The sequence below is a fragment of the Ictidomys tridecemlineatus genome, chromosome 6 (genome assembly GCF_052094955.1).
Source record: "Ictidomys tridecemlineatus isolate mIctTri1 chromosome 6, mIctTri1.hap1, whole genome shotgun sequence".
Lineage (NCBI taxonomy): Eukaryota > Metazoa > Chordata > Mammalia > Rodentia > Sciuridae > Ictidomys > Ictidomys tridecemlineatus.
In genome coordinates this window covers 163,077,083-163,090,860 of record NC_135482.1, presented here as the reverse complement: position 1 = coordinate 163,090,860, position 13,778 = coordinate 163,077,083, and the positions used below count along the sequence as shown (strand labels likewise).

The 13,778-nt window shown below is 45.5% G+C and overlaps 1 protein-coding gene across 12 annotated transcripts in view; it reads left to right on the top strand.

The window, feature by feature from the left end:
• Positions 1-13,778, top strand: part of Ebpl (EBP like) — a 35,123-nt gene that overhangs the window by 19,589 nt on the left and 1,756 nt on the right. For 2 of the 12 annotated variants that reach the window (XM_078016043.1, XM_078016041.1), the window contains exons 3-6: positions 3,127-3,265; positions 4,928-5,281; positions 5,893-6,081; positions 10,965-11,007. In XM_078016043.1, the coding sequence (XP_077872169.1) occupies positions 3,127-3,265; positions 4,928-5,168 (380 nt within the window). In that variant the 3' untranslated portion in view covers positions 5,169-5,281; positions 5,893-6,081; positions 10,965-11,007. Of the gene's footprint in view, positions 1-3,126; positions 3,266-4,424; positions 5,558-5,892; positions 6,082-10,964; positions 11,008-11,512; positions 13,202-13,778 lie in introns of those variants that run through there. The other 10 variants (XM_078016039.1, XM_078016042.1, XM_078016044.1 and 7 more) reach the window with 7 other exon arrangements.

The window sequence follows — 13,778 nt, the reverse complement described above, 5'->3', positions numbered from 1 at the left end:
CACCCTGTAAAACTGCCTTGCTCGGGGTAACTGTTTCGGATTTTGCGTCTGTGACTGGTTGTTGGTGGCTTTGCCTGCTTGCTTGCTTGGGATCAAACCCTGGCACGCTACACCAGGGGCACCGCTGGGCTCCACCCCACCCACCCCGTTTCTTTCAGTCTTTGACATCACCGCCTCCAGCCCTGGGTCTCTGTGGGGCTGCTGTTCTCCCTGGTGTTAGAAAGCCTCCAGAGAGTTGTGTTAGTTGGTCAGTGCTTCTGAAGACAAAATGTGGCCTCTCTGCAGCCTGTGTCCCCTGCAGTGGAGGACTCTGAGCCCCTGAGTCCTGCTGCTCAGGTTCCAGGGCAGGCTGAAGCAGCCGAGCAGCTTGGTGGTGAGCCTTTGCATTCACCCTGGCTTGAGGTGGGCTGGTGAAGCCCAGAGGCTGCGGGATCCAGATGAGTCGCTGCCCCTCTCTGGTGAGCCTCTCTCTGGTCCCCTTTGTCAGAAGCCATGTGACCACCTGTGGCCCTGGCTGCTCAGCCATCAGAGAAAGTAAATCACTCGAATTTGGCTTAATCCTGTGAAGTGGGAATGCCAGCCACAGTCTTTCTCAGTCATCTTGACACTTACGTGGTTTACCTCAGAGAAGTAAAAACTCGGGGCGTGGCTGTGGCTCAGTGGTAGAGCATCTGCCTTGCATGTGTGAGGTGCTGCACCTAAAAATAAATAAAATAGGGGCTCAGTGGCAGAACGCCTGCCTAACGTGTGAGAGACTAGTCTGATCCTCGACAGCGCCACATAAAAATAAATAAATAAAATAAGGGCTGGGGATATAGCACAGTTGGTGGAATGCTTGCCTTGTATGCACAAAGCCCTGGGTTCAATCCCCAGCATCATTATCATCATCATCATCATCAAATAAGATAAGGGTATTGTATATAAAAAGAGAAGTAAAAACTTTAATGAAGGTGCCCTTTATTTTCATGCAAGTCAAAAGTGAGGACTTTTTCCCGGACCCCACAGTGCACAAAGTCACCTGGCAGTCTTACTCAAATTCAGATTCTGGTTCAGAGGGTCTGGGCCGGGATCTCCCAGGCACTGTCCCGTGTACTGCCCGTGGCTTCAGAGGCTGTAGGCCAGCTGTGCACAGGTCCTCATCTCCACTTTGATCAAGCCCACAGCAGTGGCTCAGCTCAGGGAAACCTCCTCTGGCCTTTAGTTGGTATCTTTCCCTTTAAGCCTCTGACTAAGCCCAGCTGTCAATCACAAAATAAATGGGAATGACCAGGTCACTGTGCTCTTGGATGCCGCTCTTTGCCCCTTTGGTTTAACTGCCAAGGAGAGGTCAAAGTTCTGCAACAGGAGGAGAAGCCGAGGACAGAGAGAGCGGGGCTGGCTCCATGCAGCCCACCTTCGTCCCCAGCTCTTCACGGTGACCTCTGAGCTTTGCCCTCTCCTCTGTCCTTTCTCAGCCCCGGGCTGGGCCGTATGCATGCTCCTCCCTGAAGCACTCTGACCCCTCACCTGTGTCAGAGGTGCCCCTGGTGGCGTAAGGCCTGAAATCAAAATTCCATACTCTGTGCCTCAACATCAGTCAAGGGCCTCCAAGGGCCACATTGCAAGGCCCCCACCCCCTGTGCCTCCCGAGGAGTTTCCCGAGCCAGCGGCCCTCCTGACCACGGAACCGGGTCTTGCCTGCCTCTCCCTGGGGAGGAGGCTCAGCTCCTGCCGGCCAATCGCCACCTCTCAGGGGAACCGGGACATAACCCACCTTCCTGTCACTACCACCCTGCTTCCATGGCCCCTGGAAGTTCACTGTGTTCCCAGGTGACCCTCCATGTCGTCCTAAAGACGCAGTGACTCTTGCTCAGGCTCTGAGGGAATGGGACTCCTCAATGGCCACCCTCCTCATCAGTCCAGCGCCAGGTGTGTTTGGCCATCTCTGTGACCCGCCGAGTGGGACTCCCTCCTTCCCAGCAAGGTGACAGGAAGTGATCAGAACATCTGTCGAGGGAATTGCCCCTTATGCCTCTCTGGTGCGGGTCCCCTCTCTGACCATCACTTGCAGGTGTTGCTCTCCAGCGTGGGTCTCGCATGGGCAGACGGGCGTCCTGGTTGCTGCTGCATCCTCAGGCCTAGCGCAGAGCCTCCCGGGAGCCCAGAGGAGAGTTGTTGAGTTAAAGAGGGAATGAATGGTGGCTTGGAGTTGTTTGGTTTTTAAGGTCTCATACCCACTCATCTCTTGGTCCCTGAAGCACTGGCATTTTACTTCAGTGGCATTTCCTTAGATGTGGGCTGCACGGGCTGATTCACCTCACCTGTCACATATGCGTAAATTCAGGGGGAACTTTTCCGGTCAGTGTCCCATGGCTTTCCCCTCAGAACTGTTATTTCAGAATCGGGTCAGCTAAGGACAGGCTGGATGACTTGGCATGGCCTTATGGGGGACCTCCTGGCAGATAATCTTGTGTGTTATCTCATTAAATAGAGAACCCTGTTTATTGTCCTTTTTCCTTCAGGACAGCTTTTCATGAGAAACCTTTGCCTGGCCCCAAGGGATCCTTCCTCTGACCATTATGAGACTCTCTAGAGGTTTGCACTGCTTAGACCAATAAGATATCAGAACTCCTCTTTTTTTGGGGGGGTGGGGGTGGGTGCTGGGGATTGAACCCAGAGATGCTTAACTACTGAGCCATATCCCCAGCCCTGTTTCACGAAGTTGCTTAGAGCCTCACTCAGTTGCTGAGGTTGACTTTGAACTTGCAATCCTCCTGCCTCATCCTCCAATGCTAGGATTACAGGTGTGCACCATTGTACCCAGCTATGTTGAAATATTGAGATAAGGAAATACAATGCATCTACACAGTTCATTATTAAAGACTGACCATGTTGGATTAATACAGGATTCTGTTACTTATAAAGGCTCAAGGGTAGAGAGGGGTCATCTGTGTAGTCACTTTGGAAACTAAATTAGTTTACAACTATAACCTATTGTTATTATGTTGTTGTTGTGAAGAATGTAAAGAGAACAGCAAGTATTCTTTTGATCTCCTTTTTTAGGGAAAGGGGTCATTTTCATTAACTGTCATAAAAAAAAAAAAAAAGTGTTTGCCAGATGACTAACAACAGGTATTTTATCTTTAGGGAAAGAATATGGCAAAGCTGATGCAAGATGGCTTTATTTTGACCCAACCATCGTGTCTTTGGAAATTCTGACTGCTGTCCTGGATGGGTTTCTAGCATTGTTCCTCATTTATGCCATAGTCAAAGAGAAATATTATCGGTAAGTGTTCTTCTATCCTTTCAAAAAGAGAAGAGATGTCTGTCCCCAGTGCCAAAGTAATATTTGGAGCAGGTTGTGACCAAATTTATTTGTAAGATAAAAAGTAGAATACAAATGAAAATTGTGCAGTATTAGATGAGAGTCACAGTGCACTGGGATAATTTGGGACCATTCAAATAAAAAAATATGAGAGCCAGGCACCGGGGCTCATACCTGTAATTCTAGAGGCTCAGGAGGCTGAGGCAGGAGGATCGCAGGTTCAAAGCCAGTCTCAGCAAAAGTGAGGCACTAAAAATTCAGTAAGACCCTGTCTCTAAATAAGATATTAAAAAGGGCTGTGGATATGACTCAGAGGTTAAGTGTCCCTGAGTTCAATCCCTGGTACAGAAAAAAAAAAATTAAAGTAAGAGAAATAAAATTCTGTTAATGACCCTAACTCTAGGAAAGCAAGAGTGGTGTTAACAGTGTTAGCTGATTGGCCACCAATATTTTGGAGAATAAAGGGGTAATATTTTCCCCTTTTCCCCAAATCATTCTAGAAAGCACTTCTCACTTGACATAAATTAAATTCTTTTGTATACTTCTAAGTTAGACATGTAAGATAAATAGGAGACCAGGTGTGGTGGTGCACACCTATAATCCCAGTGACTCAGGAGGCTGAAACAGGAGGATCACAAGTTCAAGGCCAGCCTCAGCAACTTAGCAAAACCCTCAACCATTTAGCAAGCCCCTGTCTGAAAATAAAAAGGGCTGGGCATGTAGCTCAGTGGTAAAGTGCCCCTGGGTTCAGTCTCTCATACCAAAAAGATAAATAAGAGATCTTTTTAGAAGCAGATTGGGGAAGTGGAAGGAGGAGGAGTCCTCTGAGCAGACTCTGAGACTCTAATTCTCCTCCTTCCCTCCCTTTTGTTCTCTCCTTCTGAGTGACAAAGTGACCTGGGTAAATAGAGGGGATGATGCCCTCAAACAGTGTCAAATTGGTACAACTGCACTCTATTTTCTACTTGAAGAAGTATGATTTAAAATTTAATCATAAAGCCTCAGATTTGAAAGGGGATTCCAAGGTCATTAATTTACTTTTCCTCACTCAATTTTGTAACAATAGTTAACAATAAAAATTCAATTTCTCCTTGGTGCCTTACCATATTTTGGACCCCAGGACCACGGTTGCAGACGTACCACATGCACCCCTGCGTTTGTTATCTGAGAGACTCAGAATCCTTGCGTCACGGATGACCGTGTGCCAGACACAGTGCTCGGCCACTATCTATGTATCTCATTTAGTCTCCACGACACACTGAGGAAGAGGCCCCTTTTTTTGCCAGATGAAATTGTGGCTCATGACAAGACTCAGATCCTTCTTTGCTGGGCCATAAATCTTCTTCAGAATAGTCCGAGAGACCTAAGAGTCCTTATTCACTGAGAACGGTCTGCTAGAAAGGGCAAGGCAGCTTCTCCGAGGCAGGACCCAGTCTTTGCACCGATGGCTTTGACGCGCCCATCAAAGGAGCACTACCCAAACCCAGCGGGGTCCAGCTCAGAGAGCTTTTCTGTAGCACAGGCCAGGCCGCATGGACGCTGCCCTTGAAGAAGGGATGTCGTGATCCAGGGTGTGAGCGGTGCTCAGCTATAGTTTGACTCCACGCTTCTTCCCTGGGACAGGCATTTCCTGCAGATCACGCTGTGCGTGTGTGAGTTGTACGGTGACTGGATGACCTTCTCCCCAGAGTGGCTCATCGGGAGCCCCAACCTCGACACCGACGATTGGCTCCACTTTTGGGTCTATCTCGTGTTCTTTAACGGTGTGTGGGTTCTGATCCCAGGCCTGTTTCTGTGGCAGTCGTGGGTAGAGCTCAGGAGGATGCATCACAAAGGAACCCGCTTAGGGAAGAAGTTGCAGTGAATTTTTCAGAGCCAAGAACACTGCCCGATGAGCCGGCGTGGAGCCAACATTCCAGTCTCTGCTTTCTTTGTTCATTGCTCTTCCTGAACAGCCTGTTTCAAGTTGGTCATAAGGTGCTAAGTTTTTGTCATTGTTGTCGTAGTGGTTGCTATTCATTAAATAGAAGTTTAAGAAAAAGAGAGGGCTGGGGGCTGGGGGCTGGGGGTGGGGATAGCTCGGTGGTGGAGCACTTGCCTGGCATGTGCAAGGCCCTGGGTTTGATTCCTAGCACTGGAGGGAAAAAAAAGCAGAGGGAAATAAATTGTAACTTGTAATAATCACATTGAATTATACCTTCTTTTTTGGCTGGCATTAACTGTTCCACATTAATAAAGCCAACTATTATAGAATACTGTAGAGAGTGTCCCATTAATTCTTTATTCCAGAAAACCTGATGCTTCCCCTTTGGTCTCAATAGTCCCTTTTGGGTGCCAATATAAACCCCTCCTCTCTCCCCCTCCTTTTGTACTGGCAAGTGAAGTCAGGCAGACGTGAGGGTCTTAGCATTCATACTCCAGGTGTTCAACAGGCAGGAGGAAAAAAGGGTCTGTGGGCTGAGTAGCCCCAGGGGTGGCCGTACTGGTGGTGTCTCCCTTGGGAGAGTCCACTCTGTAGTCACCTGGGAGTCATCTCTCGGTGCTTAACCAAGTAGCTGAACCCTGTAACCCAGCGATTTGACTCCTAGATACTGACCTCACACAAATGGCTGATATGTGCACCAAAATGGCAGCAACTGTTCATAATAACCGCTAACTGGACACAACCTAAACGCATACATAGGCATATGGTCTATTCATAGAATGGACTATTGTATACAGAGAAGATTAACCTTGTGCTGCTCATAACAACACGGAAGAACTTCACAGACATAACGGTAAGTGGAAAAGACCAGACCAAAATAATATATACTGTGTGGTTCTATTTGTGTAAATTTCAAAAGCAGGTCGAGCATCCTTTGACTGAAAGGTTTGGGACCAGAGTTGGATGTCTCTGATTTCAGAGGAAAATTTGCAGAGACTTGGTGGGTAAGCATTCCTCATCTGAAAATCCAATAGCTCCACAATCTTTTCAGCTTTTAGACTTTTGAATTCAGGGTCCTCAACCTGCAAGTCTAATGGATGGTGTTAGAAATGAGGATAGAGTTTGCCTGTGGGAGGAAGGTGCGGGTAATGATGGGGAGAAGTCTCGCAGCGGCTTCTGAGATGGGGATAGCATTCCATTTTTTCTAGTTTGAGCGGTAGTTATAATTTGTGACAATTCATTTGGCCATATGCTTACAAATTGTGTGTTTTTCAGTATATATGTTACTCCTCAACTTGAAAAGTTTATTTGTAAAAGATTTCTCTATGGGTGAGGTGACATATGCCTGTAATCCCAGCGGCTCAGGAGACTAAGGCAGGAGGATCGAGAGTTGAAAGCCAGCTTTAGCAAAAGCAAGGCACTAAATGATTTTATTTAGAGACCTTGTCTCTAAATGAGAGAACCTGGCTGCAGCTTTCTGGAGGGATCACGCAGTGTTTCCAGTCCTCTGCTCTCTGCTGACCCAGCTCAATCCAGGGTTCAACAGAGGAGAGCAAGCCCTGGGGCAGTCCTGGAAACGTGACTGCCCTCAACCAGGGAGTGAATGGGAGAGAAAAGGAGATTATAGGCTGATGGGGACTTGGAGAGGATACACTCTGCTGCCAAGCAGAGACGGATCTAAATGTTTTCACAATTTAGTGAGGTGGGAGAAGGGTTGGTGTCCCTGGCTGACAGTGAAGGAGGCTGGGGGGCAGGGGGAGGACATGCGGCTGACAGAGGAAAAGCCATATGTCATTGATTCTAAGAGAGGTTTTCCTCCCACATTTTAACCTTTTGAAAATTAGGGTGCATTTTACAGTTGTGTCATGATTTAGTTGGCAGTGGGTATTTGCTTTCAAAAATACGTCTTATGCTTGACAGCTTCTTAGAATTAAGGAGACAAGGCACCACTTTCAGAGGGTTTCTCTTAGAGCCTCCGAATCTTCGGCTACTAGGAGGTGACCATTTCAATTTATTGAACGTCTAAATTTTACCTGGGCTCTTGAGGATCATTTTCTCCAGTGCCTTCTCTATTCTCCCCATCACATTTGTTGCCTGGGAACAGGCCATGGAAGACAAGCTTTAATGAATATATAAAATAATTTGCAGCAGGTGATGAATAGCTTATACTGTAGGATGGCGAGTATACAAACAGGCCTGGAAACAGGCAGCGCCTTTCCACATTGTCGATGCTCTCGTGTGCCTTACAAGCGCTGCTCTCCAGGTAACGTTGAGACAGATGTCAGCGTCACCCGCTGAAGGCAGTCTACATCATGATGTTTTCTTGTATATGATTGTGTCAGCGCCACTGCTCCTAAAATAACTAGGTGACTCTAAGAGGAACTTGCACTGTGAGAATTGTAAAAGAAAATCTAGTCAAAGAAAGGTTAGATGGAGGCAAAAAAGTTTGGAGAAGCATCCTTTGTATTTATTTATTTTTTTTTAATTTGTAGTTGTAGATGGACAGAATGCCTTTATTTTATTTGTTTATTTTTATGTGGTGCTGAGGATTGAACCTAGTGCCTCGCAGGTGCTAGGCAAGTGCTCTACCACTGAGCTACAGCCCAGCCCTGTTTTTCTTTATTTTTAATTATTATTAAAATACAGGTGCTCTCTTTATGTTTGTTTCGCTAGGAGTTTGACTGTAAAGAGAAATCAACTATAAAGAGAATCATGGGCAGATCTTTAATTTTAGCTACACACCCTCCAGGTGATAGGTAGCACCTGGCAGGTGTAGTTGGGCACCTGGGCCAATCCTCTCCACCCACTGCCTCTTGAAGGCTCTTTACTTGCTCTCTCTTTCCCCTGCTCCTAGTTCTGCCTGGACGTCCTGCAGACCCCAGACCTAACAATAGTTCATCTCTCACCACCACTTCACTGTAGGAAATAAATCACATCCATTAATCAACCTTAAAGGGTTCATCACAGTTTGGTGTATTACCCTGTTAGAGTGTGTTTGCACCAAAAAAAATTTTTTTACAGGGATTGGGGGTGGTAAATACCTGTCCAGCACGTGTGACTCCAAGTTTGATCCCAGCACTGAAAAAAAAAATTACATTGTTGATACACATTCAAATGCTGAAAATGGAAAATTAAGATAAATTAAAAACATAAAGCCAGGCATGGTGATGCACACCTATAGTCCCAGTCACTGGGGAGGCTGAGGTAGAAGGATGGCCTGAGTCCATAGGTGTGAGACCAGCCTGGGCAACATAGCAAGATCCCATCTAAAAAGAAAAAAAGAGGGGCTGGGGATAGAGCTCAGCTGGTAGAGTGCCTGCCTTGCATGCCCAGGGCCCTGGGTTCAATCCCCAGTACCACAAAAGAGAAAGAATTAACCCTCAGGTCACTATTACAAACTTAGTCTCTACTTTTCAGACATTTTCCTACATGTGTGTTGACAGCTGGTGGGTAACTCCTAGAGAAACACTCAACATCCTTTCAAACTTCCTCTCTCTCTGTCCTTTGTCCTAAAGTTGCCATTCTGTAAATAGTGGCTAGACATGTACACCAGCTGCCTCCCTTCCCCACTACAGAAAATCCTTCATTCTTTTTTTTTTTTTTTAATTTTTAGTTGTAGTGGACACAATGCCTTTATTTTTTTTTCATTTATTTTTATATGGTGCCGAGGATCAAACCCAGCGCCTCATACATTGCTAGGTAAGCACTCTACCACGGAGCTGCAACCCCATCCCCAAATCCTTCATTCTTGAGTAATTCATACACTTACAGAGGTCGGTTGGTAGCGGTTATCATTTGTTTTTGGAAACCAACTTCCTTAGACGCTTGTGTTAATACAGATCAAGTTGACTTCTTAAATATTTGGTTGGCCCCCTCCTGGCTCTTAAAGGATCAGATTTGTTGATCCTGTTGCACCTTTAGTTCCAGAAGGTAACAGTAGGGAGGGTCTCTGAATTCACAAAGTCCTTATCTGTGTCCCTGAGGTGATCTTGGGTGACATCCCATTGTAATTTCGGTACATCTCCCTTCCCCATGCACAGGAGCTTCTCAGGGCCACACCTGGAATCCTAGACTCTGACACTGCTTGAAGGAGCCATAGAGAGTTCAGTTTATTCACCAGGAAACTGGGCTTAGAGGGTTTAGACCACCTGCCTAAGCCCATGAGGCTTTTCAGTGAACGAGGTCCCAGTCCACTTAAAAGTGCTCTTTTTACTCAAAGTGAATTCCAAGCTAAGTTAGACATTTCCAGGAGCCTGCAAAGTTGTGAGAATTACTTCATTTGTGAAGTTTTCATGCTCCCCAAAAATTAGCCCCAGGATACTTCTGACCACCTGAGTCTGTTCACTGTCCTTATGTAGCCGCTCAGTCTCAGTGGTTTTGTGCTTCCTGGTCCTGTTTGTATTTTTCACTGATTGGATCAAGTCGTTGTGAAGCAGCAGTTCCTTGTAATGCAGTGTTCCCCCCACCCCAGGTATGTTCCCCATGTTTTCAGATGTGATCAACCCCATGCTGTGACATGCCACTTTACATTCACCATAAATGTGTGGCTGTCAATGTGTTTTAACCAAGAGTAAATTAAAAATTCGGTCTTTCCTCTCATTTCTGACTCATGGCACTGTGTTGAAAGTGAAGGTGAGCCGATCTTGGGCATTTCTTGGCTGTACTTTGGAAGTCGGACTGATTTTGGTCACAGGAGTGGGATCTAATTCATAAGAACTGGAAGCGGGAAATGGATTTCCTCCGTGTGTCCCTGAGCACCCACAACTTGAATGATCTCCATAAATTTAGTCCCCGTCCCGGGATCTGACCATGAATATGCATGCTCCTTGTAACAGTGACATCTGGTGGCCTGGGGTAATAGGACAGCAGTTGGGTGGGTTGATCTGTGGATCTGTGGATGACCTTATTCTATACAGTAAAGCCGTTGCCTGTTGTGACCACAGGAGCCACTTCCCTGTCCCTGCAGCCTCCCACCAATACCCCTAGTAACACCTTCTTTTCTGATCACCCCACACCAGGTCAGCACCTCAAGACCTTTGACTTTGACAACCTCTTCCTCCGGGAACCTCCAGCCCTGGCGACTCTCAGCCCTGGCTGTGGATAGCTGCCCGGGTGGGAAGAAGCGAATGTAACCCAATGGGTCTGTGGTTAGGCCAGGCCTGGCCTGGATTCAGGTGCTGGACAGCAAGTGATGTGCTGCCTCCCCAGGCAGCAGGTGGCCGGGGTATTTTTAGCATCTGCAGCCTTTAGAGAAGGGCAGACAGCGGTGAGGTCTGAGGGCATCTGTTCTTCCAAGGTCTGAGTTCAAAGCCTCCAGATAATGGGTCTCATCCCTAAGCCCCCTCACCCGCCTTTTTTGTGTGTGTGTGTCCACTTTAAAAGTCTCTGTCTTGGGCTGGGGTTGTGAAGCAGCACTTGCCTCGCACATGTGGGGCCCTGGGTTCAATCCTCAACTCCACATAAGAATAAATAAATAAAATATATTGTGACCATCTACAACTAAAAAAAAAAAAAAGCCACTGTCCATCTATAAGCCTTTTTCCTTTTCGTAATCAGTTTGCAAATGAGCTAAAGAAAGTGATTGCTTTGGGATGCAAAGCCTTTGGGCTTCTGGGAAAGGACTGGATGTCCTTAGTGCCACACCTGCATTCCCAGTGCACTTCAAAGCCTTTTCTGTTTGTTCTATTATTGCACCCTCTTGCACCTCTCATTAATCCTGTGAACCCTGTGGACAAGGATTACCATCTTCCTTCTACCAAAGAAGAACCTGCAATCAAAGGTGAGCAGACTGCCCAACGCCATGGGCATGGGTAGCAGGACCTGAAGCCAGCTGCCTGAGAAGCACAGGTGGAGAGCGGAGTCCAGCTGTGCTGTTCAGCAGGGCTTTAGAACCACTCTGTCCCTGACAGGGAGTCTGGGCAACATGTGGACCTTGCCAGATCTTCAGCCTCCTTATCCACAAAATGCGTTCTTGTGCTTAGCACAGGCAGCTTTGAGGATGAGCCCATGTTTGATGAACACTCCCTACACTGTCTTATCTAGTCCTGATCACATGGTGATTTGGGCTTGGGTCAGTCTGCAGTACAGGCTCTGAATATGCAGCTTTGCCACAGTCTTCATGGTCCAGTGTTCTGCCCTGTGCAGAAAGGGTTTCATGCTCACGACTAAACACTCTTGGCCAATATCCCCTGCCTGTTGTTGACATCCTCGTATGAAGAGCTCTGAAATGTCCCACAGTCCCAGACATGTCCCAAGTTTGTTGGGCCATGGAACTATCTTTTCAGGTCAACAGCTCTTCACATCCTTCAGCACCAGAGCTTTGCAGAAACCACCTTGGAAACCAAGAATCCACCTCATGGTAGCTGTCAACTGCCTTGACCTGTGGCTGCACTCCACCCCAAGTGGCATCTCTTTGGAGTCTGATCCCTGCCAAGATGGAATCTGAGCACATCTCTTCCTGAGCCAGCCTAATCTGTCTGATCCATCTCCTCAGCCTTGATCACACTCAGCCCTGGCTGACTTCCACCCCCCCCCACACACACACACAGTTGGCCTAGGGCAGCAGGGAAGAAAATCCCCCTGAGTGTTTACATCTGCCACAACCCTCCTCACTGTCTCCCCTGGGATTGACACCTAGAGGGTGCATCTTGCCTTGAGACCAGGAGCCATTGGACAGTGGTCTCCTTACTTCTTACCTTGAAAGACAAGAATTTAACTTTTATTTCTCATACTCCACTCACACCCATATTTCCCTTCTTTCCTCCTCCCAATATGGGTATTTTGAATATTTAGTATTTACTTGATTATGATTAAGTGGCTCAGTCCACAACATAGTCTCTTAGGATACTATGGTTATATTTGCTTGCCATATAACTTTTTGTTTTCCCAAGAGCTGATAATTGCCTCTTTTTTCTGTTTGTTTGCTTGGTTTCCAACATACTTACCAATAATTCAATCCTAAATGCTGTCAAAATTGAAAACTTCACTAATTTAATCAAATAGATATGTAAACCATTATTATTTTTTTAAATATTTATTTTTTAGGTGTAGATGGACACAACACAATGCCTTTATTTTTATGTGGTGCTAAGGATCGAACCCAGGTCCCGCCTGTGCTAGGCAAGCGCTCTACCACTGAGCCACAATCCCAGCCCCACCATTATTATTTTTGATGGGTTGTTTAACATTGTTCTTCTGAGAAACAGTCACCCTCTTGCACCTCTGTATACTGATTGCCTGGAGGACTGCATAGCCTTTGTTCTGGAAATTCCTTCTTTCCTTTAGTGGTGTGTTCCATGTTTCCCGGATGCCATGTCTTTGCCTTGATTTATTCTTTTGAGGAAACATGACTACCAGTAGCTTTCTAATTAAGGGTACATGAGCTCTTGCATATCTGAAAAACATCATTATTTTATCCTTATAGTTGAGGGTTATTTTATCTTCCCAGTTCATAATTTGGGTACAAAATTCTAGATTGAAAATAAATTTTCCTTAGGTTGATTTTTTTTTTGGTACTTTTTATTTTGAAATAATTTTAGATTTAAAGAAAGGCAGCCAAAATAGTACAGAGTTATATTGAGTGCACATCTCACATAGCCACAGTACAATTGTCAAAACAGAAAATTAACGTTGGTACACTACTGTATACGAAACTACAGACATTGGATTTCACCAGTGTTTCTAATAACATCATTTTATTTTTTTCCAGGATCCCACACTGAATTTAGTTGTTGAGTCGTCTTAATCTCCTCTAATCTGGGACAGGTCCTCAGTCTTTGTCTTTCATGACACATTTGAAGAATTTACTGGCAGTTATTCTGCAAAATGTCCCTGATTTTGGATTTGTCTAATGATTACACTGAATTCCTCGTGATTCCATTGAATTATGGATTCTGGACAAGAATATCACAGAGGCAATGTGCCCTTCTCCATGCATTGTACAATCGATGCTGACCTTGATTGTGTGGCTAAAGTGGGTCTGCGTTTCTCCACCATAATTTTTCCTGCAATTAATAAATATATCACTGTTTTTCCTACAATTAATAACTGGATATACTTTGAGACTGCAAATATCTTATTTATCCTCAAACTGTCACCAAATAATTTTAACATCCATTGATGAATCTTGCCTGTAAAAATTAATACTGTCATGTTCTAATGATGATTTTCTGTTTCCCTTCTGCTTTTATCAATTGGAATTCTCTTGTAAGGTAGAGCTCTTTCTTTCTTTCCATTCATCTAGTCACTCGGCTTTTTATTTATATCAGCATTGATTCATAGACATTAGTTTTAATTTGTAGATCATAGCACAGTTTTGTTTTTTCAAACAGTCCTTGAAATATTAAAGGCTTTGTTGCATTATCCTTTAGATTTCAGTGTTGCTGTTATTAAGAAGCTTAATGTCACTTTGATTTTAAAAAAAAACTTTTTTAATTGCAGATGCACATAATACCTTTATTTTATATTTATTTTATTTTTATGTGGTGCTGAGGATTGAACCCAGTGCCTCATCCGTGCAAGGCAAGGGTTCTACCACTGAGCTATGACCCC